The following is a 26,063-nucleotide window of genomic DNA, read 5'->3' on the forward strand; positions in this document are numbered from 1 at the left end:
GTAATAAGAGCTGACTAGTATCTTTGCTATCCAGAGGTATTTCTTCCTGCAACACCTAAGCCAACACAGGTAGATTATTCAGATGCAAGTACGCAAGTTACTAAATTAATTAATTTTACAGTTAGATGACATGTAGCTTGTGGCCTTCTTCTTAGAACACAAGTATTAAGGGAAAAAAGTGCCTGCTAGTAGCAAGCTTAAACAAATTCATCTAGGCAAATCTGCCTGAGATCCTTAACATTACAGTTCAGCTGCCAGTAACTATTAGGAGCCATGTACAAAAAGAAAACATACTCAAGAAAAACTGTAAGCTGAACAGATCTTGGAATGCAAATAGTTCTTTTTACTAACAGAAAGTAACAGAGGAAGAAATCCTTAACCTTAAAACCTCTCAAGAGCAAGAGAAGATGAGTATGTGAACATAAGAAACAGCAGAGGAGCCACAACTCCACAGCAAAAGATTTTAAAAAACTGTTCAGATTACACAGAATAAGAATTTGCTAGAAGATAGCTTAGACTAATAATCAAAGTTGTGAGTGATAAAAAATCCAGAAAAAGTAAACAAACAAACAAACAAACAAGCCAATAGCAACAAAACCACTCACTGGAATTAACTACAAATCAAAATCAGGAGCCTTGAATTTCATTGTATTAGCATAGAAGCTGCAATACACAGTGGCACTAAGCAGCAAAGTAAACAGCACTTCCCTGTGTCTAATGCTTCATCACCTTAAACCCATAAGGTTACTGAGTAATAATGGGCAAATCAGGGCAAGAAAATTTTGCTAAGCAAATCTGCATTCAAGTAAAAAATGAGGATCAGAGGTAGAACATACTTGGGCTTTTCATCATAGTTGCCTGAATTTAAGCATGTCACCTCTAAAATACTGTAATGCTGTCTTTCATTTGACTGTGCACAACTAAAGGCTTACAAAGCCCATTATGACTTTGCAATGAAATTTCTCAAAACACTACATAACCGTATACTTGCTCTGTTTTCAAGCATCTAAGAATTTTTAAAAAGTGCAAAAAAAATCTATTTTCAGTTATGCCAAAACTGTACTTGCCTGGACCATTGTTTTGTCAGAGTACATCAACTCAATTGTCCGATGTATTCGGGATATACTTTCTTGTAAATCTGAAAGACAAAGAAGAAAGAACTTTTTTTCCACAAGGCTGTATAACTGCACATGACTACATCTTTATCTCATGAAAAACCAAACGGTGCATTTCACACATGGTACATCTATCTACAAACCAAATGCTAAACCTTCTAGGATGAAAGATTTCCCCCATGTGCACAAATCCTTTCCTACAGCAAATGCCCAGTGTGACATTACCTCTTGTGTCATTCTCTACTTCAGTCCTCCAGCGGTGCAAGCAGCCCTCCAGGACAGACAGCTCCTCCTCTGTGATGTGCCTTGGTGCTGGATGCATGGGCAGGTCAGGGGGAATCCGTGATTGTGTGAATGGTTTATGTATTACTGATCTCTGTACAGGAGATGTGCTTGGGACTTCTGATGATGAAGGCCCCTGCTGCTCTATTGTGCTGCATTCATTCAAAACATGAAATATAAAAATTGAATCATCATGTAGAGAGACTAAAAGTTACACCATAAAAATAAGCTTTTTATCTGAAAACAGGCATTTTAACAGTAATAATTTCCTAAAGAGCAATCCAGAAAAAATAACTACAATAGCAACATGGAATTAGTATTTAAATTCTGAAAGCTTTGTGGTGCATTACATATTAGCACAACAACAAAGTTTGCTTTATTTGAAACACTACTGAACAATTTCAAATCATGTCATACATGTAAATAACTATGGTTTGAAACATTTACAGCCAAATGGCAGAGAGAGAAATCGCAGCAGTTTGTCTTATGGCCAATGACCATAAAATCCAATACGCACAAATGCTCAGTTTAACAACTTCCTTCATGTGTCTTATGCCTAGCAGACTTTTTCTAACATCCTACCTACAACTTATGTTAGCTGAACAGCAATAATGAAGGGACCTCTGATATTTATGCCACACAGGAAATGCACTACCAAGCCATCTAAATTTCTTCCAAACCACTCTAACACAAACTGCAAAGCAGCCACCTTAGGAGAATTCTGCAAGAGCAGCAGGGTAATAAAAATGTTACTTGTTACAGATTTTTCTCTTCCCATCAACAAGATCACTTCTATATAATTACACCGCATAAGAGGAATCTGAAGATCTTTCTTGCATCCCACTGAATTTTTACTTTGTGTATAGCATCATGATACAGCCTGAGGAACTTGGATTTTTCATTAGTTTAGAAAGGTCTGAGAACATTAAGAGCTGAAAATATCACTCCATATAACATGCTGTGGTGTTTCTACAGATGGACAAAAAAGCCACAGTACTTTCATTTCTACAGAACAAACATTTTGTACAGGAGTTTGATCAGTTTATTACTTTTGATATTACATTTCATGGAAGCAATGGTAACTTTTAAAAGTTTGTCTTCTCTTATCAATCACCACAATTTTTGCTGGCATGATACCAGTAAGGCATTGGACATCTTGCTAAAACCTTGTTAGATTAATGTACTTCACTTCCCTGAATGACAAATTTAACAACCTTGACTGACCCAGAAGACAGAACCCTATTGTCCAAATACAATATACAAAGCTATGTTACAAACTGTTAAATGTCCACTTATCCAGCATTGTACTCTATTGCCAAAGAATTATTTAGGTTGGAGAAAACAACTAAGATGATGAAGTCCAACCATTAACCCAGCACTGCCAAGTCCACCACTGAACCATATCCCTCAATGCCACATCTACACATATTTTAAACAGAGGAAGACTCCATCACTGCCCTGGGAAGTCTGTTCCAACATTTGACAAACCCTTCTGTGAACAAATATTTTTTAGTATACAATCTAAACCTCCTCTAGTGCAACTTGAGGCTGTTTCCTTGTGTCCTGTCACTTGTTACCTGGGAGAAGAGGCTGATCCCACCTGGCTAACCCTCCTGTCAGGGAGCTGTAGAGAGTGACAAGCTCTCCCCTGAGCCTCCTTTTCTCCAGGCTGAGTCCCCCCAGCTCCCTCTCATCACACTTGTGTTCCAGACCCTTCCCCAGCTCCATTGCCTTCTCTGGACACACTCCAGCCCCTCAATGTTCTCTTGCAGTGAGGAGCCCAAAACTGAGCACAGGATTGAGGTGTGACCTCAGCAGTGCCCAGCACAGGGCACAGTCACTGCCCTGGTCCTGCAGCCACACTGCTGATCCAGGCCAGGGGCCATTGGCCACATGGGCACTGCTGGCTCGTGTTCAGTCACTGTTGACCAGCACCCCTCCAGTCCTTAACTGCTGGGCATCATCTGCAAACTGACTGAGCATACACTCAACCCCCTACACTGAGTTACTAACTTAAACAGGGAGAAAACCAACATTATTGGACATTGATCTCTCTGGTACTTTAGTTGCTCTGCATTTAAGAAGTCAGATTATTTAGGTTCCTGACAAATTTGGTAAGATATGCAAACTGCGTGGCAGAAAAGGAGCTTGCTCCTAGGCAAAAAGTAACAGATAAATTGCACACCAGAAACCTTGATGCTATGCAGCACATACACACTTGCCTAATTCAGATTCTTAAACAATACACATGGGAATCAGTGACCTCACCAGCATCTTCAGTCTATTTAGAATTGTAGATGAAATAGGGCTGTGCTTGAAAATGGTAATCTCCTTGTGAAGACTTTTTTCTAAGTGCATGAGACAAACCCAGGTCATTAACATTTTTATTTATTTAAACCTGCCGTGCTGAAAGAAAAGAGCAGAAACTTTTTGCTACCCCTTCTAGAGATGCCTGGTTTTACTGGTGTGGTGCACAAAGCAGCTGAACATGCTGGTTAGCTCTGGGAGCAGAGGCAGCCCTTACCTGGGGGGGATCTGTGGTGGCAGAGTGCCACTGGCAGGGGCACTGGCACCCAGGTCATCCACGGGGGACGTGCACACCGGCTTGCTGGAGGCAAACTCCAGGGCATACTGCAGGACATCTACCAAGGGGAATCGTTTAGGACCAGAACCATAGCTTAAATATCTGTTAACCACAAAACGTATTAATGCCATGACTCACAGATACAAAAAAAAAAAATTAAAAAAGAAAAAAAAATTATATTTTTTTTCTGATTGACTGCAATTAATTCAAGCAAATCTTTCCTAGCATGTTTCATGAATCAGAATTACAACACTCATACATAGCTTCCAAAGAAAGGTTAAAAGAAAAGATATAGAAAGGAAATCTCAGGTAATACACAAAGTATACAATTGCAAAGAGTTATTCTACGTAGCCCACAATACTATTTGCATTGACACAGTTATCTATAGTACCGTTCTAATCTCTGTTGTAAAACTGTGAGGTACTCTTTGAGTCTCTTGATTTCATCTCGTTTAATTCTTGTTATTTCTCTGTTTTTGTGCATATACCTGTAAAACAAAATTTAGAAAGGATTGTCAGCCTATAGTATCCCACCAGTGAAACTGAGGTCTGTCTCCATCAGCCATGCAGTTCAATACTAATAAAAACTCACACCCTCTAGAACCTACAACATACTCAGCACTAAAACAGAACTGAGAAGAAAATGAGCCTTCCCTTCCATAACTTTCAGAAGATGCATTTTCCCCAGTGTCAAAAGCACTGTTGATACTGAGGATGACAAAAATGTATTAAAAAGCCACTATTAGAGAGATTCTAAATTAAGTAGTTTAAGTGGCAACCACAGAGCAATACTACTGTTTCATTATTTAGGTTCACAAATAACTTTACTGAAAGCCATCCTGGTATTTTTGCTCTAAAGAGAAACTGCATGCACTCATGCTGAGAACTGACTGCATGTCTGAAGACCATCTGGAACACCACAAAATATCCAACTTGCCACCATGTTTCCCAAAGGGACCCATAAACGGTGGGTCTGATTTTTCAGAGTATTTTGCCTGTGTACACAAGTACCGAGCAATAAATGAAAGTGGAAGCAGGTTTTTGACACAAAGCAGCAGTATGTCTTAAATTGTGATCTATGTGTACTTTCTGAAACAGATGAAACCCATGAATACTCTAAATTGTGTAAATAGAACATAAATTTACTATGATTCAAGTGAGCATAAGACACATCATGAACTTTACAAACTTACAAGATTTACTTTATATCCACACTAGAATTTTGTTGATAATATTATACCATACCTGTCTAGATACAAAATTGGAGGAAATTCTAATTTGTTGTGTATCTTCTCTGGTCTCCCCAAAGCCTGATTAAACTCAAATCTTGACAGCTCAAATGTTAAGACAGGAGGAAGCTCTGTGAACCAGTGCTGGATGAAGAAACAGAAATCCCCAAAATTAATGCCTTCCAATAGCAGAAATTCAGTAATAATGACACAATACCTGCAGACTGACACAACTATGACAGAAACTGGTGTTAGAGTGGGTCAGCATAAGTTTTCCAATGCTACCACCCTCTCCCTTCAATGTAAACACAGACTATTAGTTGCCCATGCCCATAAAAGCTTTGCTATCTGTGTTCCAGCAGAGGAGGCAGAAATACTTATTCCACTCACATTTATTTTGCTCATACAGAAATCAGCTCATGCTTGAGCCTACCTGCCTTGTCAACTCCTCAATGATACTGAAAGGGCTGTTTACACTGTTAGCAAGTGCTCTTCCTGCTATAGTTCTCTCAGACTCAGCTTCCTGATCCTTTCATTCACCTAGCAACATTCAAAGCTTCTAATGATCCCCTCTGAAACAGGATCAGTGAGTGTTTGACATTTCCTGCATACTAACAGCTTAAAGTTTCTACTCATGTCTCTAATCATCTTACAATCTTCTGCTATCATCATCTTACCCCATTTGTCTTTGACTACTCAGCAGAGGTCTATCCCTAGTCCTCATTTCTTTTTTTACATATGTTGTTTCTCAACTACAATACAAATCCAGCTCCAGTTCCAGCACTGAAGATCATTTTTTTCCTGTCCATTCTCACACATAACAACCACAGTCTACCCATTTAAATAAGTTTGGGGTGTCTAACCACCACCTGAAGTTTCTCTGATTGCTGCAGACACCATTGACATATCTGTCATCAGTGCCATAGCCCAGATGTGGCATTTGACTCAGGGCTCACTTCAAGTTCTCCTATCCAGCCAAATGTCTTGAATAGTCTTTTCATATAATAACTGGCAAACAGCCTTTGCTTCCAGTGCTCATGGCTGAAATTCTCTTGAAGAAGGATTTAAGTTCCTCAGGACAGAGAATGTCTCCTTTTTCTGTTCCTACATTAGCTCACTAGCTGACACCCTGCTCTGTAACTGAGGCTTTTAGGTATCATGATAACAATACTAATATTAATACTTATACTAATAGCAGTCAAGCTAAATACCCTATTACAGCCAATGGTAGGAAAAAGGAAAAAGAACCCAGAATGTTACTTTGAGGATCTTTCAACACATTTGAGTACCACATTATTATTCTCTTTAAGCTTTGATATCAATCAACTCAGAAAAAAGTTACTTGAAGTCTTTGTTCAGTTGAGACAGACCATGTTAAAGATACAAGAAATTCAGAGTTATTTAGTACTTCCAAACCTTCCAGTGCACTGTGACATCTTTCAGGCATTTAAACACAGCTACTAAAAGAAGCAATAACACTATAGATTATTTCAGGGGCACATAACCAATTTACTTGGCCCCAGTCATAATAAAGCAATGCTTTTTCTAGAGTAGGACTTGACACATTACTTTTCTTGTTTTCCCACCACTGTAAATCTGTCATGTGTCTATTTCACTTCTATTTCCACATTCTAAGAAGCAAAGCTGACAATTTCACAGAACTCAAAGCTTAACAGTATAGATCTGTAATTCACTATCCTGCTGTTTCCCAATATTACAAGTTAAAAAAGCCTCAAAACCAAAACAAACCCACAACACCCAAGTCTGACATTTCTAGTCAAGCTTTTTTAACAGAACTGGTATTTTATGTGTGAATACACACAGGTTATTACTGCAAGACAACCTTTAGTTCATAAGATGAACAGTTATGCTCCTGTAGTAGATACAAACAAGGCTTCACCTTGCATGGAGAAACTAAATTTGGGATTGCACCAAGAAATTTATGTGATTTTGTTTCCATCAAATTACATTTCAGGAAATATGCTCATCGTAGAAGAGATGCCATAAAACATTTGTTGTAAAACACAAATTGGTACCAGAACTTCAGACTGGAGGATGATTTCAGTGTGTGTCACTAGGCTTCACATTAAAGGAAGCAAAATTGCACTACTGCAGAAGAGTGACATCAAGGAAGAAATTACACCTGAACTTTTTACCTAAGTAGGAAAAAACCTCCAAGATTTCACATTTTTAAAATAACTGTGATGAAACATGAACAACTGCGTAAAGAGAAAGCAGCTGAGCCTTTACAGGCAATGGGGATTCCCATCTATACAGCAGGTGCCATGAACCATAAAAACCAGACATGAAACCCAAAGAAAAATAAAGGGCACTACAATACCATCCCAAGAGAAGTCCACAGGAGCACTTAACTCACCTCCTGACCAGACTTTGCAGAGTTTTCTGAATGGAGAGATTCAATTTCCCCTTCAATCATTGCAGCTTCTAGGCACTCATGCAGATCTTTAAAGCCATTAACCTGTAGTGGATACTGGCCAAACATTTCTGTGTTTTCAAATTTTTTACCTTCACATGAAAAATTAAGCAGTTAATGTTTTAGAACAAAAAACTACCTCAAAAAAACCTCTATCTATCCTAGGTCAATTGATCTCATCTACTAAACAATACCCACATTTTCTTATTGAATTTAATTATAAGCCAAAAGACAATTTATTCAAAAATGCTGCTCAAGCAATATTAAAAATTACTGTATTTTCCTCTTCAGCCCACTTTTATATTTTTTTAGCATCTTTTGGTAATAAGCAAAACTGAAAATTACTTGGCACCACAGACATATGGCAAGTTTTACACATATAAATCAAAGTCCTCCCTGCAAATAGGAGCTTCATAATACAAATGTATATTGTATCAGCAAAGCCAGGGGAATTGCTGGTATGAAAGAGCCCTTTGTACAAGTACACTTTGCAAAAATAAGCTACAAAAGAGAACATTCATTTCTGTCCTGAAAACAAGATTATATTTTGGTAACATTGTATTAAGATGTAAGTGCAAAAATGAGGACAAATATGGGGGACAAGTGATTTCAACCTAGAAATTCAATTTATTTCAACCTAAAGTCAGTAACAAGTCTTGCATCCCCTAGTTTCTTTTCATTTGTTTGACTTTTACATATCTCCTCTGTTAAAATGAGAATGTAAGGAATGAAAGCAGATAAATATAAAGAAGCAAGAATGCTACCAGCAAGAAATCTGCAGAATGGTTTCAAAATCTGACAACTCATTAGAAATACGTTCAAGGTCACAGAATAACCTGGAAGCCACTTAAAAGACTACACCTGCTTAATTCAAATGCAAAAGTCATTCATTTGGATGGGAGGCAGAATCACCAACTTTAAAATTACTCAAAAATACTTCCAGGGCCTTTTGAAAATAGAGAACAGTACAATTCTGCAGATCTACTAATCACATACAAATAAGGTAAAGGGAAGCTTGTTGTACAGTGTCTCCCTCCTTAGCACTCTCACCACACTCCCCTGAGCAGGTTTCCACTGACTTGTTTCCCAACAAACTGTACTTGTAGGAGGGTGAGTTTTCCATATGAGAAATTGTGCATAAGGAAATGCTGTAACTCAAGGTTTAAATTGCATTAAATGAATCAGAGGGAGCATGACAGAACAGCTCAGTGAAATACAGTATCTTGCCTTCTGTTAAGTGGTAACAGTGCCCCAATAATTTTTTCCAAGCATTTTCCCTCAGCATCTCACCCCAAGTTCTGCTGCACTGAGAACTACACTCAGCTCCTGAAGGTTATGAAAACAGTTTTTGTGGATCCCTGCAGCTCACTGCATTTCTCCTCAGTCTCATACCTCACCAACCATTTGTCACAGACAAATTTATATATGTGTGCTCTCCATATCTGCTTCTGCAGAAGCAGCTAAAATCCTAAAAATGCATCAGTCACCCGTGTGCTTGGACAAGCACAGATCAGACATGACCAGAGAAGTGCAAGTAAATTCTGATGCATACCTTCAAGTACACCTACTGCTAGAAATCTTCCATAAAACAACTCCACCATTGGGTTCTTTGGTTTCTCTCCATCCCTGAAAGAACAAGAGCTTTGTTAGTGCAAAAAAAAAACCAAGTCAAAGCTACAACCCTTGATTTATAAAACTGTTAATTCTTCTCAAGTTCAGAGTTCAGAATGAATGAATTCAGAAGTTTAAAAACTTCTGAATTCATTATAGAAATTATGCCTATTTTACTGTTAATTTATTTTTGTACTTCCCTCTAATGACAATAGCAATGATTCAGATATTCGCAGGGAAAAATATATTCTGAAAATTAGTTTTCAGAAGCGTTTCATTTTAAGACAATCTATGCAAACCAGATTAAGTAACAATACAGCTTAAACTGTACAAAACACTTGTAAAAACTGTTTCTTGAAACATTATAGAAAAAATCATGTGTTCAAAAGAGTTTCCAGACGCTCACTAATACAAACAATGTGTATTTTCTTCTAAGACGAGAAAGAGGAGCGAGGTTTTGAAGTACTTTAACTACAGGATCAAAAAGCAAAATGGTATTAAAATAAAAAAAGCCTAATTGACTATCTACAAAACACCTCTCTATTTTACTCTTTATATAGTCTGGACTTCATGGAGCTAGATTTCTAACATGAAATAAGAGGGTGAAAAAAGACAACTTGTGGAAAAAACCCAAAAGTATTGATATGCATGGAAAAAATCACACTTGAACTTTAACAAGCTACTGAGTCAAAATTTTTTCAGCCATACAGAGAATTGCATTTTTGGTGATTTGGTTTGCTTTTCTCTCATCTAAAATGTTCAACATGCAGAGCTAGAAAAAAAATCTTACCTCTCTTCTTCAGCTTTAATTTGGAAGGCATCTTCTAGCCAATCTAGTAATTTGTGTGTAAATTCACTAACATCTTGCTGTTAAAAAACAAAGTGATCAGTACACATTGGCAACAGAACACAACAAAGTGTCACCTTACAAGACCAGTTTAGCAGAATTCCCTTCCCCCTCCACCAGTGTTCCAGAATCACACAATGTCTAAGACTATGCCATGATTGTTTTTTTTATGAGTGGCTCTGGTGTTCCTCAGCAGTGACACTGTCCTGTGATCCTTGTTACTTGGGCTCAGCTTTCACACCACGCTAGTCCAAAGGCATCTCTTGAATCCCATTGTTCAAACCCTTTGGTATCTAGCAAGTGGTGACTAATATTACTTTCATCAAGCAACAAATTCAGTGTGCTATTGTAATTAAACAACTCAGTCACATAACCTCATGTTATGAAACAAAGCATCTCAAGAAATAGAATATTTCTCAAAAAAAAAGCAGAATATGCACTTTAAGATTTTGGTAATAATCCTGAATATTAATATTTAGATCCTCCAAACCAGTATCTAAACAAGCATATAATGGCATTGTACATTAACAGTACAGCCCTGGGTATACTGTTAGATCAGAATAATATTTCTCCTTCGAAAACCCCCAGACTTGGAAGCTAAACCAAATCCTAAAAGCAAGAATGTTGAACTATTAGTCCATTTCTAAAATAATAGGAAGAAAGTGTATTGAATAAAATAGTCCTGTTGTCTGGATTGGTTTTTTTCATCTTTCTAATAAACAGAACCAGAAACCACATAAGTTCAAAGACTGTGATCATTAGAAGTTGCTTTTCTGTGGACATTTTGAAATTCTGTTGCCTATGTTTATGTTAAGTATTTCCTATTACAATATGACTGTGTAAACTCATGCATAAAATTGATTGAAAATACATGAAATTTACCTGTTGGGAATCATTTGACTTAAAAGCATCTTTAAGGATTTCAACTGCTCTTGATGGATCAACATATTTTCTCTTTGAACCAACTAGAAGTGCAAACAGGTACCTCAATTCCCGCATGAAAGGCAGATTCCTATGTTCCTGTATGTGAAGAATAAAAATATTTAACAAAGTGGTAACAGAAAGCTACTGAACAGAAATGTTACCCAATAACCTGAGTCATAATAATATATAAGGTTACTTGTACCAAGGTAATGCTGCATGCCTTTTACTTGTCAATGTTACAAAATAATGCAGTTTTCTGAGAAGCAAATTCCATTTCAAAAACTAAAGGTTCCCTGAAATAATATCTAGATGACACTCTTTGTCTTGAAGAGAGCCTGCATTGACAACTGCACAAGCAGAGCTGCATTTAGGACAGAAACGTTTCTCTCAAGACTTAAAAAGCTTGAAGTAACACCCTGCAACAATAAGCATTATTTTACTGAAATTAGTATTCCTCTGTACGTCTAGAAGAATTTCTTGTGAGCCTACACACTACTCAGCACCTTTAAGCTTATTTTTTCCTGAAGACTAAACCTCTAAGGTCTAAATTAACCTTTATTATATCTCTTGACACAAGTAAAATAGCCTGCTCTCCTTGCTACCCAACTTTGAAGTACAGTTCATGTGACTATGGCATTCTTTTGCTGGTTTTCAGAAGAGAAGAAATACTTTCTGCCTGCATGATGAAAAACAAATAAACTGAAACACAAATACCATAGATCAAATCACAGGTTACCAAAGCTGCAGAGATTGGATATCTGCTCCTGAGTAGATAGCTGGCAAATACTTGTGAAATTAAACCCCATGTAATATCTACTTGTATTTAGAACAAAATATCATTCAAAGGCACCACAGATGTCTGATACTGGTCAGACTGGAATTACTTGATGACAAACTATTTCACATGCTCATCAGACAGCAGACTTGTTTAGTCATTCCTGTGTCAATCCAGGAGGCATAAAGCTTTTTTTATGTAAAATATGGTTTACATCAGATTGCAAAAGTGCACAGTGAATTCCATGTGTTCCACATAACACCTAGGAAATTCTTCCAGCCATGTAAATCTGAATTTAATTTGCTCTTCTAGTCCACCTTGCAAAATACCTGCCAGTTATAAACACTGCTCTAAACACTGCTCACAGAAAAGGTTGCACTTCAAGTGCCACTCTAATTCAGCATCAAATCATCCTAATTTAAGAACAATCTCCCATTTAGATACTTAAAACATAATATAACAACAAAACAAGGAAACAAACTGCAAAAGTTCTATTTTTCTTGCTGTTTTCTGAAAGTGTTCTATTAAAACAAATGGAATTTCAATTTTTAAATACATTTTATAAAGATGATTCAATATCAGTGATAGTTCATATGCATAAAATAAATTATTAACCACAGAATACTATTTTTATTCAATCTGAAGTAGATAGGCATTATTATAAAATACATAGTACATTACTGCATTACCCAAATTTACACTACAACTTTGGCTGAGTTTCAGCCAAAGTTAGCTTGAACAGCTGCCTACCAATGTAAGTAAGATTACTCAGGACAAATATCTACAAAGGCTATTAAAGTTCTCTAAAACTAGGGAAATCCTTGCTGCTTTTGAAAAAGCTCAATTTAATGCAATAGACATGACCCTTGACCAGAACTAACCCTAAGATCTTCAAAATAAGTCAGGCCAATCCCTAAGATAAGGTATTGAGTTCCACAAAAGGACTTGCACATCAAAACAAAGAACTGATAAAGTGAACACAGCACAGCATACAGCTCCCATCTCTAAAGCATCCTGTACATGCACCAACACAAAAAAAAAGATTAAAATAAGTTTTTAACTAAGCACTGCATGAAAATCTCATAATCTAAAACATTCTCGATTTTATCACCTAGAATAACTTATTATTATAAATGCCTTTTAAAGTTGTCTACATATTTAATACAAAGCAAACATCCACTATGGCCAATCAGTTTGCCAGGAGAGTGAGATAAAGATAATAGTAAAATAATATCAGACCAGGTGGAAGGATGTGCTGACCTGGAGTGCAGTAACTCCTTTCCTCTGATAATAAAATGTTTCCTGAAGATATGACTGAGGCCAAATATTTAGCTGGTCTCAGTGTGTACAGGAAAAATATCTGTTCATGTGACAGCAAAAGCCAAGAGAATTGGGACAGCAAAGAAGCTGCAGTAACTACAGAGAACTGCATTTATTCTATAGAAGGAAACCAAGGAAGACAAATGATTTTCAAATTTAAAAGAGCAAGATCAAATTGAAGATTTTAAGTGTATGCCCACATCCAGATAATCAAAGCCCAGTTAGCTGAGACAAACAGGGTGGGGCTGTTGTTTGTTTGGGGGTTTTTTGAAGTAAAAATTTCTACCAATGACTTCTGGATTAAAAAGCTTACATGCCAAATTATTCATAGCATTTGGACTCAATACATTGATGGGAAAAAAATAAACATTCTGCTCTGTAATACTCCCTGAAGTACAACCACATGGTTTAATTCTAAATCAAGAGATTGTCATGACCTCAGCATTAACCTGTAATTCCCACCAACTGGAAGAACAACAGGATGTAAACCCATGTATTCAAAATTTGGGATTATTAAAACATATCCTTTATTAGCAAGGAAATTTGATCCTTGAGAATGTCAGTCACATATGGCAGTTAATACTAAAATAAAAATAAAAACAAAACCAAAACTGAGGCAAAATAGTTTTAAAATAAGTAAGCAGTCGGAAGTAAATTCCAGGGCTTTACTTTTTTTTCTACTGTCAACTGATAACTTCTATTCCAACTCTGAATCAATTTGCCTCTAATTTCCTTCATTTACAAAAAAAGAAAGGCACCATACTTGGGGGCATGCATGCTTATGTTTTCTATCCATCTAAATTCCAACTGGTGCAGTAATCCCTCATCCTAAATTCTCCTCAATCCTTTTTCAGTTGTAGATAAGACAAATGAGTACACTCAGTAATAATGTTACTTCCTTCTGGAATGTAAGTTAACAAAGGAAAGGACACAAACTACTGCCAGAGATTCTTTCTAGCAAGGTTTCTGCCTAAATGCATGCACTCGTCTGGTGTCACACCATTTCTCACCAACTTATTGCCTGTCATGGTCAGAATTTCTAAAATAAAAGCACTTTGGAACAGCTAAAGGCATTTGGCTGCAAGTGTCAATGCTTGGGCAAGATGTTTATGAAGCCAATAGCTTGTTATCAGTTATTTCATACCACTTTGTAGATGCCAATGGCTTTTTCCATGTTGAAAAATCAACTTAGAATTTCTGAGTACTGAAGAATATTACTAAAACAAATTACATGATGAAAAATTAAATACTGAGCAGAAAGTCAATCTAAAAATAAAAATGAAAAAAATTTAGTGGAACTATTTGTAAAGCATGATTTATCTTTCTTATTAAAATACACTGCCCCATCCCTACCTTGTATGTTGGGAACACTACCCATGTTTTCTTTTCACACCATCTCATGACCTAATGTAAACATGCTTTCCAACCAAAAAAGTGACCTCTTGCACTTTGAATGTGGTGAGGAAAGAAGGGGGTAGGGCAGGAGAGAAATTATCCAGGCCTGAATGAACATTCAACTTCCCTTTTATGGAACATACCCAGAGGTTTAGAAAATGGACACTGTCTTCGCTTTGTTTTCTTTTGCTTCTCTAATTACAGCTCTTACTTTTGATAGTGAACATTCCAGAGAATCCTGAAGGGACAAACAACTAAGAACAGGCTGACAACACACTTGCTTCTTTAAATCTGAAGAAAGGGGCAACAGGCAGTACTCTAATTTACTGTGAGGGTGGTGAGGTCCTGGCACAGGTAGTCCAGAAGAGCTGTGGATGCCCCATCCCTGGGAATGTTCAAGGCCAGCTTGGATGGAGTTCTGAGCAACCTAAACTAGTGGAAGGTGCACCTGTCCATGCCACAGGGGCTGGAAGTAGTTAATCCTGAAGGATCTTTCCAACCTAAATCATTCTAATTTCTGGATATGCAAAAATTCATTGCTCTATAAGTCCCTGCTAAAAATCAGGCGAAAAAGCATCTTTATGAAGCCACTTCCTTTTCCATTTCTTCCTTCCCATTTCATAGCATAGAAACCACAGGGCCCCCACTGCATCTGTCCTCAAAGGAGGCCCATGAAGGAAGAAAAACTGATCTGTCTTGTCTCCCATTCCATGACCATTCCCCCTTGCCAGTCTGAAGTCACAAGAAACCTGAGCCAAGACCTTCCCTTCCTCAATCCCATATGAGTACCAGGATAAGCATGAGAAAATTTATACTTCTAATCACCTCCTGAAAAAGCCAGAAGAGACAAGCTAATGAATGAAAGCTCAATGTCAGATCATGAGTGGGGGGGAACCGGAATAAAGTACATTTGCTAAGACAAGCTACACTCACATGAGAAATGCTCTGCACCCTGCCCCATACTGTGCTGCCAGGCTGATGCCATTTATGTAAGAACCACAACAGGAAGCTTAGAGAGCTGTTAACTGGCACCTCTAAAACCCACGCTGATATGAACTAAAGAACAGTGCAAAATTCAAGTACAAGACAGAAATGCCCTCATCAGCCATGAGAGGAAATCAGCTTCTTGTTTTACCTTTTGGTTTCGGGGTAAATCTTGAGCATTTGCAGGAGGATTGAAATTCAAAACTAGTCTTCGAAACTCCAGTAGGTTAAATAATGACTGAAAAGAAAAAAATTAAGAAAATCTTTAAGCACTTCTACAAACAATACAAAGCTCTTCCAAATAAGCCTTAGCAAAATAAATGAAGTGTCAAACATATGCAGTGTTAAGTTTTGTTTCAGAAGGCAGAGTATTGCTAAACATATTTTCACCAGAAGACAATTACTTTAGCCAAGAAAGCAGCGTAATAAAAAAATAACTCTGCACTTAATCACATAAAAGAAACAATAATTTTACATAATAGGCAAATTACATTTTACAACAAGAATTTTATGAATTGTATAACTGTCAGTTTTCAAAATGACAAGAAACACTGTTTAGCCATCTAAAATTTATCTTGTACGTCCTCCATCATCTACTCCTCAGTGCACAGAGACTACATCTCTCCATGTGCAACCCAATTCCACTTGCATTAGCTGAACATTTGGCATTCTGTCCTCTCTTCCCATTCCTACAAGATCTGAAGGATGCACATTAGAGTAAGGAAATGGAGTTATACAGCTTTGCAGGTACGGGACTGAACACATTCCCATTTTATAGATACAAGAATAGACAGGTGTCAGTGTGTCTAGGACATGAAAACAAGTGTCTGCAGGCACATCCACAAAGAACTCAACAGAGCCTGGAGCCAAGAGAGTACAAAAACAAGATGTCTCTGGGCTGCAAACAGTAAAAGTCCAATGCATTGAACTGGAGGCCTCAGAACTTGTGGAACTTCAGCACTGCTTTTCTGTACAGACAAAAAGCATCTTAACTAAAGATCACTACATTACAGAAGAGCATTCTGATGAAGACAGAGCAGGAGGAAAGGTCTGAAGTACCTTAAACATGCTCATCAGAGAAGCACAGGAAAGATCTGCTTTCCTATTTGTATTTTATTTGGTTTACAATCTATAATTAACTCTCCTCCCACTCCATCACATATCTTAGCTATTTGTTTTGGAAAGGCAGAGTTTGCTTACCCCAGCAATAGACTTTGATCCCAGAACTCATCCTACCCATGTAAAGACTTAAGTCACAGATCACATCAGTTTAATAGGTTTTCAACACCACAGTGCCAAATAAGTGAAACACAAATTGTGAAGAGGCTCTGCACTTATTCCAGTAATTTAGAACATATTGGTAGGAAAATAAAAAGGTTGTAAAATACTGCCATGTTCCTGATTCTCCTTGTGAAAGAGCCCATACAGAGTCTAACCTTTTCCCACATCCCAGAATATACAGCATCCCCAACAAAACAAAGAGGCTTCCACTGTCACATTTCTGTTTAGATTTAAAAAGTATCCAAAACATCAGCCAAAAAAAGATCTCTCTGACTTTGCTGAATCAAGGTAGACAACTGAGGCAAACTTTCTTCCTATTTTGCTGTTCAAAATACACATTCCCCTTTTATCCATCCTTGCAGAGAAGGGAGATTAAAACAGAGTCCTTTGTTTACTTACTCAAAGGATAGAAAATGTTAATATTTAATTCAAGTGTCAGTCTAGAAGCTGATACTAATTGAAGTTATGTCTCATGATGTAACAGCATTCCACTGGTGGGCTCTTCGGCAAGCAAAACATAGCAATGTTTTATGTACAAAACAAACCAGCTGCTGAAATATAATGTCCAAAGGCTGAATTCTCTCCATAACTAATCCAAGTGCCATCAAAATGCCAAGCAGCTGAGCAGGCCAATTTCATAATACAAACACACAAATTATGTACAGAAAACTGTACTCAAGTTTAGCATTTTTGCCTGGCATTCAATCCAACAAGTTTTTCACTAAAATTCAGTTTCTTTAATTCAGAAGTCTACTGAACATAATTCCATGCTTTCTGACTGACCTGAACAAACCCATCTGTGAAATCTCCTGAGAGTAATTAGGAGCATTGTCCAATTTGCTCTTTTCTTCTTCCACCTTGTACTATTTAAAATTTCTTATGCAAGATGTTTAGTTGTTAAACTTCTTGCCAGAAAAGCTTACTCTGTGCATGGCTGTTGTGAGATACAGCAGAACCCTCACAGTTTATATGCTGCCAACACCAGTAATGCACACAGGACAGTGTCATGCTGTAGCTCTCCTCCAATGAGCTAAATCAACTTAAGGAAACTTCTACCTTCATTTAAAAAAGATCATTTCCCAGTGTAAGTGCAAACAAGTGCCTGAAACCAACTGTTTTAGCGCCTGATGTTATCTCAGTGAGGAACCTGCAGCTCTTCCTGAGGTAAGGAGATAAAAAGGAGCTCACCCAAGCCCAGCAGAGACCTCCCCAAGGCCAACCACCCCAGAGCCCAAAAAGAGGCAAAGCAAAACACTTTTCAGTTTGCTGCGATAACTTTTTCCAGGCCCCTTGCACCTAGAGTAAGTGGCCCACGAGGCAGCAGCTGCTCTTCTGCAGCCACCAAGAGACAAAGCAGAGACTGTCCCTGGCCCAAGTGCCTCACACTGGCCCTAGCCTAAAGCTCCAAACAGATTTGCTTTCCAAACAAACTGCATGGAGCAGCTCCTCACCTCTTACCCACTTGGCTTCAGCTACACTGAAGGTGTAGGAGTCCCAGGGCAAGAAAACAGGCTGCATCTAAAAGGTGGACACTTCACATCTACTGTCCTTGATCAAATACCTTTACAATTGACTAAAGTATGCAAAACTTATGAATGAAATAAAAACTCTCTACAAGGTGAGTTTGTGGCTTTTTTTCCCCCCAGTGCATTTAAACCATTTAAAAGTGGTCATCTCAAAACTGTCTGAGCCAAGCTAAGTTATAGCAATTCAGATTGCCACAAACATAAACAGATTTTTAGAATACTGCCTTGTATTCTGTCGTAACAGAATACAGAAGACCAGAAATCCAGTCTCAGTTTAAGCATTCACATTAACAATACTGAATAATGAATACAAGACATTGTGGCTTTCCCCTGCTATAGGTGGTTATGAGGTATTTTCAGTCATACCAGAGAGAACTAGGTAGAGCTGTAGCTTCTATACTGTAAGATACTAAAACATTCACTTTTATGAGTAATGTTTGCTTACATTCAGTTCAAACACAATTTCTGAATCTATGTTGCCTGGGTTTCCCTTAAAACACTCTGCTTTATCCCTTTCCCCCCCCTTAAAGTCTAGGATTATCAAACATAAAGACCTTGCCAAAATTTAGGTTGACTGAATAAAGAATTAATTCTGAACATTCAAGAATAGTGATGAAGAATATAAACAGAATTAGTGCTGCAAGAATATAAATTAATCAGTATATTAAATCCATAAATGTCAGGCATGCAACACAGGTCATTAAAAGCCACCAGCAGAGTCCTAAATTAATAAAGTCACTAACTCAAATATCAGAGAGTAGGAAAAGACTGCTTCTGAGTCTAGGTACAAGATGACCCAAGAAGCTGCTGCAGAGAGCTTCAGACAGGCTCTTTGGTGGATTCTTGCAAGTTTGTAAGCATCAGGAACTAAAACCAGCTGTTTCACTAACAGATTAATGAAAACATTTGGTTCTCTTTGACTTCCAATTTGGTATTTGTTTCCAGCACTGAGAACAAAAAAAAACAAGAAAAAGGCAAAAGTCCATAAGAACTGTGCATTTTTAATATGTATCGCCTTTATACAAGTTTGCATAAGACCATGAACAGGCAGACAGCTTCACACTGAATTTGCAAAGGTTAAGCTTGGAAAGACAGAGGGAAGACAAGACAGAGGGAAGAAACTCAAAAACTAAATATATCCTACTAGGAGAGCTTGAAAAGCAACTCTTGGCAAGAGTAAGGAAAAGCATGCATTCCTACAGAGCTCCTAAACAAATTCCTTTAGGTACTGGCATTTAGCTAAAACATGATCTTGTATGAGTTGAAAACTTATGTGTATTAGCACAGCACAATATCCATTTTCCTCATTTAGTCATTTGCAGCCTTTTATGCACTTCAGTTTGACATTTATTTATTTATTTCATTTTTTCTTTAAAGCCACAAAGCCAAGATCATATCTACCTTCATTCTGTGTAACAAGCAGAGAGCAATTTTAAATAGTGAATACACCACTACTGCTCCAATAATAAAAAGCAAAAATATAGCCCTATGTCATAAAGTATATTATTTGGAATAGTTCGCCTCTACCAACATGAAAAATTAGATTTATGTTCTTATTTCACTTTATAAACAATTTTGGTGATTTAAGGTATATAGAGTCAGTTTTAATGGGGTAGACTGATTATAACATTTGATTCATGTTAATAAAACAAAGAAAAACAGAGCTATGGAATGTATGGTCCTGCCTGCATGCATTGCCATGTTTCCTCCAAAAGAATCAAGAATTTGAAATTTACTAGTTATCAATATTTGAAGTGCTAAGGTTCAAAGTAAAAGTACTCCTAAATATGGTACAAATTAGTGATTTAATACTCTCTGATTAAATATTAGCATCCAAAGCTCCATATTGCAAAAATATGAGCAGCTGACAGCTGAGTCCACTTCTCACCAACTGGCAAACATTTTTGGACTCTATATCCCTATATCTTGAGAGAACTGGGATTGTTCACCCTGAAGGAGAGAAGGCTTCAGGGTGACCTAAACTGTGGCTTTCCAATACCTGAAGTGAGCCCACAGGAAAGATGGACAGAGACTATCCTGGAGTGATAGGACAAGAGGGAATGGATTCACACTCACAGAGCAGGTTTAGATCTTTAGGAAGACATTCTTTATGGTGGAGATGATGATGCCCTGGCACAGGTCCCATCCCTGGAAGCTTTCAGGGCCTGGTGTGATGGAGCTCTGAGCAACCTGGTGTAGTGGAAGGTGTCCCTGCCCATGGCAGGGGGTTGGAAACAAATAATAAATAACCTTTAAGATCCCCTCCAACCCAGGCCATTCTTTGATTCTAATTTTGGAGAATCACTTCTCTCTCCTCTTTAAAGCTTTCCAGACTTTTCCTATTTATTGATTATTTTTCCTTTTTTGGTTCATATTCTTCAAAGTACTTTCTCAAACAAAGTCCATAAAGTGGCTGCTTGCTGCTATTGCACCAATTATTCTGCTGTGCACAATGTTCCCTTCTACTCTGCTCCTCCTCCTAACTTACTCTCCCACTCTACCTCTTTGTGCCTTATTCCTGTTAAGTGGTAAATCCCGTTTCCAGAACAGAGACTAATAACAGGCATTAAGAAAATTAGGAAGTCACCCAAAACATACTTTTGTACTTCTTTATATACACTGAGGATTTGGCACAGTCCAAAGCTTCTCTCACAGTCCAAAGCTTCTCATTCTTTAGAAAATTTCATTTAAGGAAGACAGAAGGGAAGTAAGCAAAGCAGCTTCAAAGCTGGGACTTCAGCAGGCTCCTGTTCAAACTTCACTGTGGAAGCATAGGAAGAGGAGTTTTCTTTTGCCCTTCCCCTCTGAAATAAAAACTCTTACAGACAGATATGACACTGCCTGATGGCTGAACATGTAGTGGTAGTGAGAATCACAGACTTGAGAATCACAGATTCAATCCCAAGTCTCAAAAGTTTTGGAAAGTACCTCTAAAAGGACATTTTTACCTCTAAACCAACAACCAATTAGCATTCCAAACTGCTGAAAACCTAGGTACAATTTGCAGTTTTAAGCTATCGTGCCTTACATCTTCAGAATCCTGAGGTACAACAAGGAAGAAGATGAAAAACAGCTTGCATACTGTTAGAGCTAGAAAGTCAAACTAAGACCTCCAGCAGGCTTGGGTTAAGTCAACATTTTAAACAAACAGCTCACCATGGAATTACCAGTCTGCATTTAGAGAACATTTACTTGTTTATAGCAACAAACTCAGAACATTACTACAATTCAGAAGACAGCTAAGTATGATATGTGTCCAGAAGAATTCACTTTATGCTTGTGTCTTGGCACATACTAAGAAATGCCATCCAACCACTCCTCTACTACATGGTCAAAGCAAGGGAAAAAAAAAAAAGTTAGGACAAAAAAAATCACAGCCAACATTTCCCTACATGGTTACAGAAGTTTTCAGCTTCTTGACCAAATTAAGTGATGTGAATTTAAATAACACACCTAAGCAATGCATCCTGTATCCTTTATTTTAATTAAATAAGCAACTATTTATGAGTCGAAATGAAAATCATGATCCATTAAAGCTTTCCATACCTTCGCAACAAATTTTGCAATATTACAAATCACTAAATGTAAGGTAAGAGTTTGAAATGTTATGCAAGCAACCTGAGGAAGACAGGGACTACAGAAGCACAAAAAGCAGGAAAAGGAATACCCTGTCAGCAAAAATCATAGGATGACTGAATTTGGAAGGGACAGGTTCACTTCTCAGAGAAACAGAGGGAGTGACAGAGGAATGGAAAACAAGAAACTGGATTCCCAACATCATTATTGCTCTGCCATGAAACTCTACAGAGCAGTTTCTATCATATCCCCCACCAACCTCTGCCTCAGGCTGTTCCACAGTGAAAACAGTGGCAAGAAAATATTCCATCAATGACCATTTTAAGTCATATGGGGATTAAACCCTGAAAGTTCTACAGCCTACAACCTGGCACTGCATGCCCTGCAAAGCAAGGGACTCATGTGCAATGCATAAATGTGCACATTTAATAATATAATGCTAGGCTTTTTGTATGAATGCACTACCACATCATCCATCACAATCCTTTCCATCCATCATGACAAATAAAAAAATGCAAAAGTTGGATAGTGTGGTAGGCTGCTTTAATGGAGAACAATATTGGTAAGTAGCTGAGCTACCAGCTGGGAAGAAAATACTTGCTTGATTCTCACCCATCAGGTTGGTTCATTTCTTCCCAGAACTAGAAGTCTAGGATCAAAGGAGATCCTAACCCCCAAATACACTGACATCAGGAAAACAAGAAGCCTGCTCTTAAACACAATGCAACAGAGTAAAATGCCAGAAGTGGTGTTAGGGACCCTGAAAAGAAAAGTTAAAGAGCACCCTATGAGATTAATGCTTGCTGACTTTTGGGGGGAAAAAAATCTCATCCAACTCTGACAGACTCACAGGGAAAAGCATGTGGGGATGCCAAGGCCCAGCTGTCCTGTTGGGATCCCTCATTTGGTAAAGGGAGAAGCTGCAACCTGGCCCTCTGGAAGTCATGAGACGGGGAGAGAGTGCACATGGCACATGAGGAATGGCACTGGACAAAGAGGAAACAGCAGCATTCACACCACAGTCTTCACTGATTTCCCCACACACAGAAATCTACCTTGGCACACTGTGACATCCTCTGAACCATCTGGGCATTTCTCATGGCACCTTTTCCACAGGGCAGGTCCTGCCTGGACATTACTGCTTGTACATGACCAGAACCCCACTTGGGACTCCAAAAGACAAAGTTTGTCTGGTGCAGGGTCTTAAAACAAAACATCTGGGGGAGAACTTCCACAGGCAGCAAACCTAAGACATGATTCCAACAACATATCCATGTCCTGTCCTTACTTGCGTTCTACATCGCATGTCCTGAAAACTCTTAACTTGTGCTCAGCATGGGATGAAGGAGCCACACCACAGGCTCCATAAATTTATTATTTCTAAGCCATTTTCAGGCTGTAAAGTCTTACAGCCAAGAAAAACCATGATGTTACCTTTTCACAAAGGGGCCACTAAAATCCACTGCAGAAAAGTAAAAACAGTAGCGTATTTGTGTTTCATTTCTTGAAATAACTTGATGTCTTAAATTTTATTTCAAGAGCATTACAATAATGAGAATTTAAAAAAAATAAATAAATAAAAAACCAACGCACAACCAACACAGAAATATTCTAAAGCCTCAAGATTTATGGGTCCTTTTATAAATGTTCATCTAACTAAACAGTAGTAAAATCATGCATGGGTGGAACTCCTGTCCCAAATGTAGGTTTATTAAAAGTTCAAGAAGAGGTAGAAAAAAGGCTGAGGAACTTGATTCATTTCTTGGCAGGTACCGCGATTTAATACAGTTTTGTTTTGAAGTACTGTCTTGGGGACTCAGTTTTAAATTCATGTTATTATCAAGTCCTCAACAGCAAGCCAGATTTTTAGAAGTTACACTGTGGGAAAAATATTACTTTTAATTCCAGCACTGCTGAATGTACCTGTTGAAAGCAAAACTTTATTTTGGAGCTCTCTAAAGAGAGACTCCCCTCTTCCTCTGCAGAAGAGGATGCCTTCCACATGTGCCTATTTCTCTACAGCAGAAATAAAGACAGGGTAAAGGCAACATTTCAAGTGATGCTTGAATCTTGTTAAACCTTGCTGTCATTCACTACGAATGTCTCTTCAGGAATTTCATACTCTTAATGCAAATACACAAACCATTTATGACTGCATTTCACTAAGTCAGTTAATTGGCGCCTATAAAAACACACCTTGCAAAAGGAAAGCATCAAAATGTCAAAATCTCTTTTTTCCTTAACAAGCACGCCTTAAATAGAAGGATGACTTTTCTTTCTTTGCAATTTAGTTTTAGATTATATTACACAATATATCATTATGACTGACAGTAGTTAACATTTAGATATTGTTGACCTATGTGATGTGTCAGGTTACAAAAGTCTCCCAAAGAAAGCAAAAAAATACTTCCACATAGTCAATGCAACCCAAGTAGTCAATCTGCCCTGTGGATACATAAGTATGTTATTAGCTAATGTTCTAAATTAACATGCATTAAATTTCCTGGGATGGTTGCTGGAAACATAAATCTTCCTGGCTGACAGATAATATTAATACCCTAAATTTTCAACCAACTGAAGTTATAAATCTTTCAATGGTTTGCTTAAATTACATTCCATAGACCTAACTCCAGAAGTTTCACTATCTTTGAGGATCAAGCCATTATAATTCCAGACACCACAGATTTTCACATGGTATGGCTGGTGACCATAAGAACCAGCTAGGTCTCTTTCTAATCTGTTTGCAAGGTATAAAGTTGCACACTGGGTATAAATAACATGAGATCATAGGTCTAGCATAGGTTTTTACATTCTCTGCCCTCTGCTCTTATCTCTGTGATTAACAAATTAAAAATCTAAGTTCCCATAAAAACATTTATTTAAAGATTTTCAATTTCCTATATAAAAAAAATCTTTAACAGAAATGCACATGCACATAAAATCAGTCCTTTAGATTTTGGGCTGCTAGGAATATAAAATCTGATTACACAACAGAGAAGGTAAAACACCAAGTTTTACATTAGCCCCATAAAGATCTTAATGGAAATAAAATGTTTGCTTCTGTTAGGACAATGTTTCTGCTACTGCAAAAAGAGCTATGCATGCAATGGAATAAGGAAAGGAGGAGAAATTAACAAGGGAAACATCAAAAGATCTCCAGGAACACAGAAAATTCAAATACCTGTTAGATTCCTAAATGCTGAAACAAAATATGCCAAAGAACATAAAAACTACAGTGGGAAGTGGGGGGGTCATAAAACAATTAAAGAAATCTTTCAATTTCACGATCTACAGCATTAACCTAAACAGAACCTGCAGGTAAGTAAATCCTTCCCATTATAAAAAAAAAAACCAAAACCAAACCAACACACAAAATGACCCACTTCAAACAAAACCAAAAAACCTCCAAGTCAAGCAGAACATGCATAACAGTAATTCAATTTATGCAGTCTACTGGGATTTCAGGGCAACTTTGGAAGAATTCATTCAAAAAAAGCTTTTAACTAAGCACCAGTGAGGTGAGATGGAAAGTCCAGGTACAAACAAAGAGGCAATCAAAAATTAAGCAAGGAAAGAGAGCCAACCATCTGTTCTAGCCTGAAGGTAGGTTACTGCAAATTCACTAACTCTGCACTGGTAAGTAAAATTCAGAAGTGATTGAAAAAGGACAGCAAGTTTTGACCACGTTTGCTCAGTAAAGAGATCTGCAGTGTAGTAGCAACAAGAGTTGGCAAGCATGAACAGACAGAAACATCATATGAGATTGAGTATCAACGTAAGAAAAAAGCTATTTTCAAAACTGCTGTGTAGTGAGGTACATGGTGGAAAGCAACTCTGGAATTTGTAGATGATGGTCATTAAAGTAACTAGCGTTATTCACATTATTGACCTGTGAGATCAGACCACGCTACTCAGAGCTTTTTTTCAGTCATCTTAAAACTTTCCCAGATTTGACAAACCCTGCACAGCCTCTCTGAGCAACCTCCACTGCCTGCCTGCCCTTATGGGGAAAACGTTGCTTCATATCCAAGCTTAATTTTCCTTATCTCAATGACTCCTATTGCCTCTTATCCTCCCAGTATGCACTGCTCTAAAAAGCCTGGCTCAAGTACATCAGAAAGCTCTGAGGTCTTAGAGATAGATCTCACTGGTAAAGACTGAGGCAAAGCAAAGCACTGAG

At 37.7% G+C, this 26,063-nt stretch overlaps 1 protein-coding gene across 2 annotated transcripts in view; it reads right to left on the reverse strand.

The window, feature by feature from the left end:
• USP25 (ubiquitin specific peptidase 25) overlaps positions 1-26,063 on the reverse strand; it is an 87,740-nt gene that overhangs the window by 22,752 nt on the left and 38,925 nt on the right. For both annotated transcript variants that reach the window (XM_064726758.1, XM_064726747.1), the window contains exons 6-15: positions 15,652-15,738; positions 10,985-11,122; positions 10,046-10,122; positions 9,197-9,270; positions 7,588-7,736; positions 5,227-5,354; positions 4,374-4,469; positions 3,922-4,083; positions 1,341-1,549; positions 1,068-1,138 (exon numbers count right to left, since the gene is read on the reverse strand). In XM_064726758.1, coding sequence (XP_064582828.1) covers positions 1,068-1,138; positions 1,341-1,549; positions 3,922-4,083; positions 4,374-4,469; positions 5,227-5,354; positions 7,588-7,736; positions 9,197-9,270; positions 10,046-10,122; positions 10,985-11,122; positions 15,652-15,738 — 1,191 coding nt within the window. The remainder of the gene's footprint in view (positions 1-1,067; positions 1,139-1,340; positions 1,550-3,921; positions 4,084-4,373; positions 4,470-5,226; positions 5,355-7,587; positions 7,737-9,196; positions 9,271-10,045; positions 10,123-10,984; positions 11,123-15,651; positions 15,739-26,063) is intronic.

The sequence above is a fragment of the Zonotrichia leucophrys genome, chromosome 1, assembly GCF_028769735.1.
Source record: "Zonotrichia leucophrys gambelii isolate GWCS_2022_RI chromosome 1, RI_Zleu_2.0, whole genome shotgun sequence".
NCBI classification, from domain to species: domain Eukaryota; kingdom Metazoa; phylum Chordata; class Aves; order Passeriformes; family Passerellidae; genus Zonotrichia; species Zonotrichia leucophrys.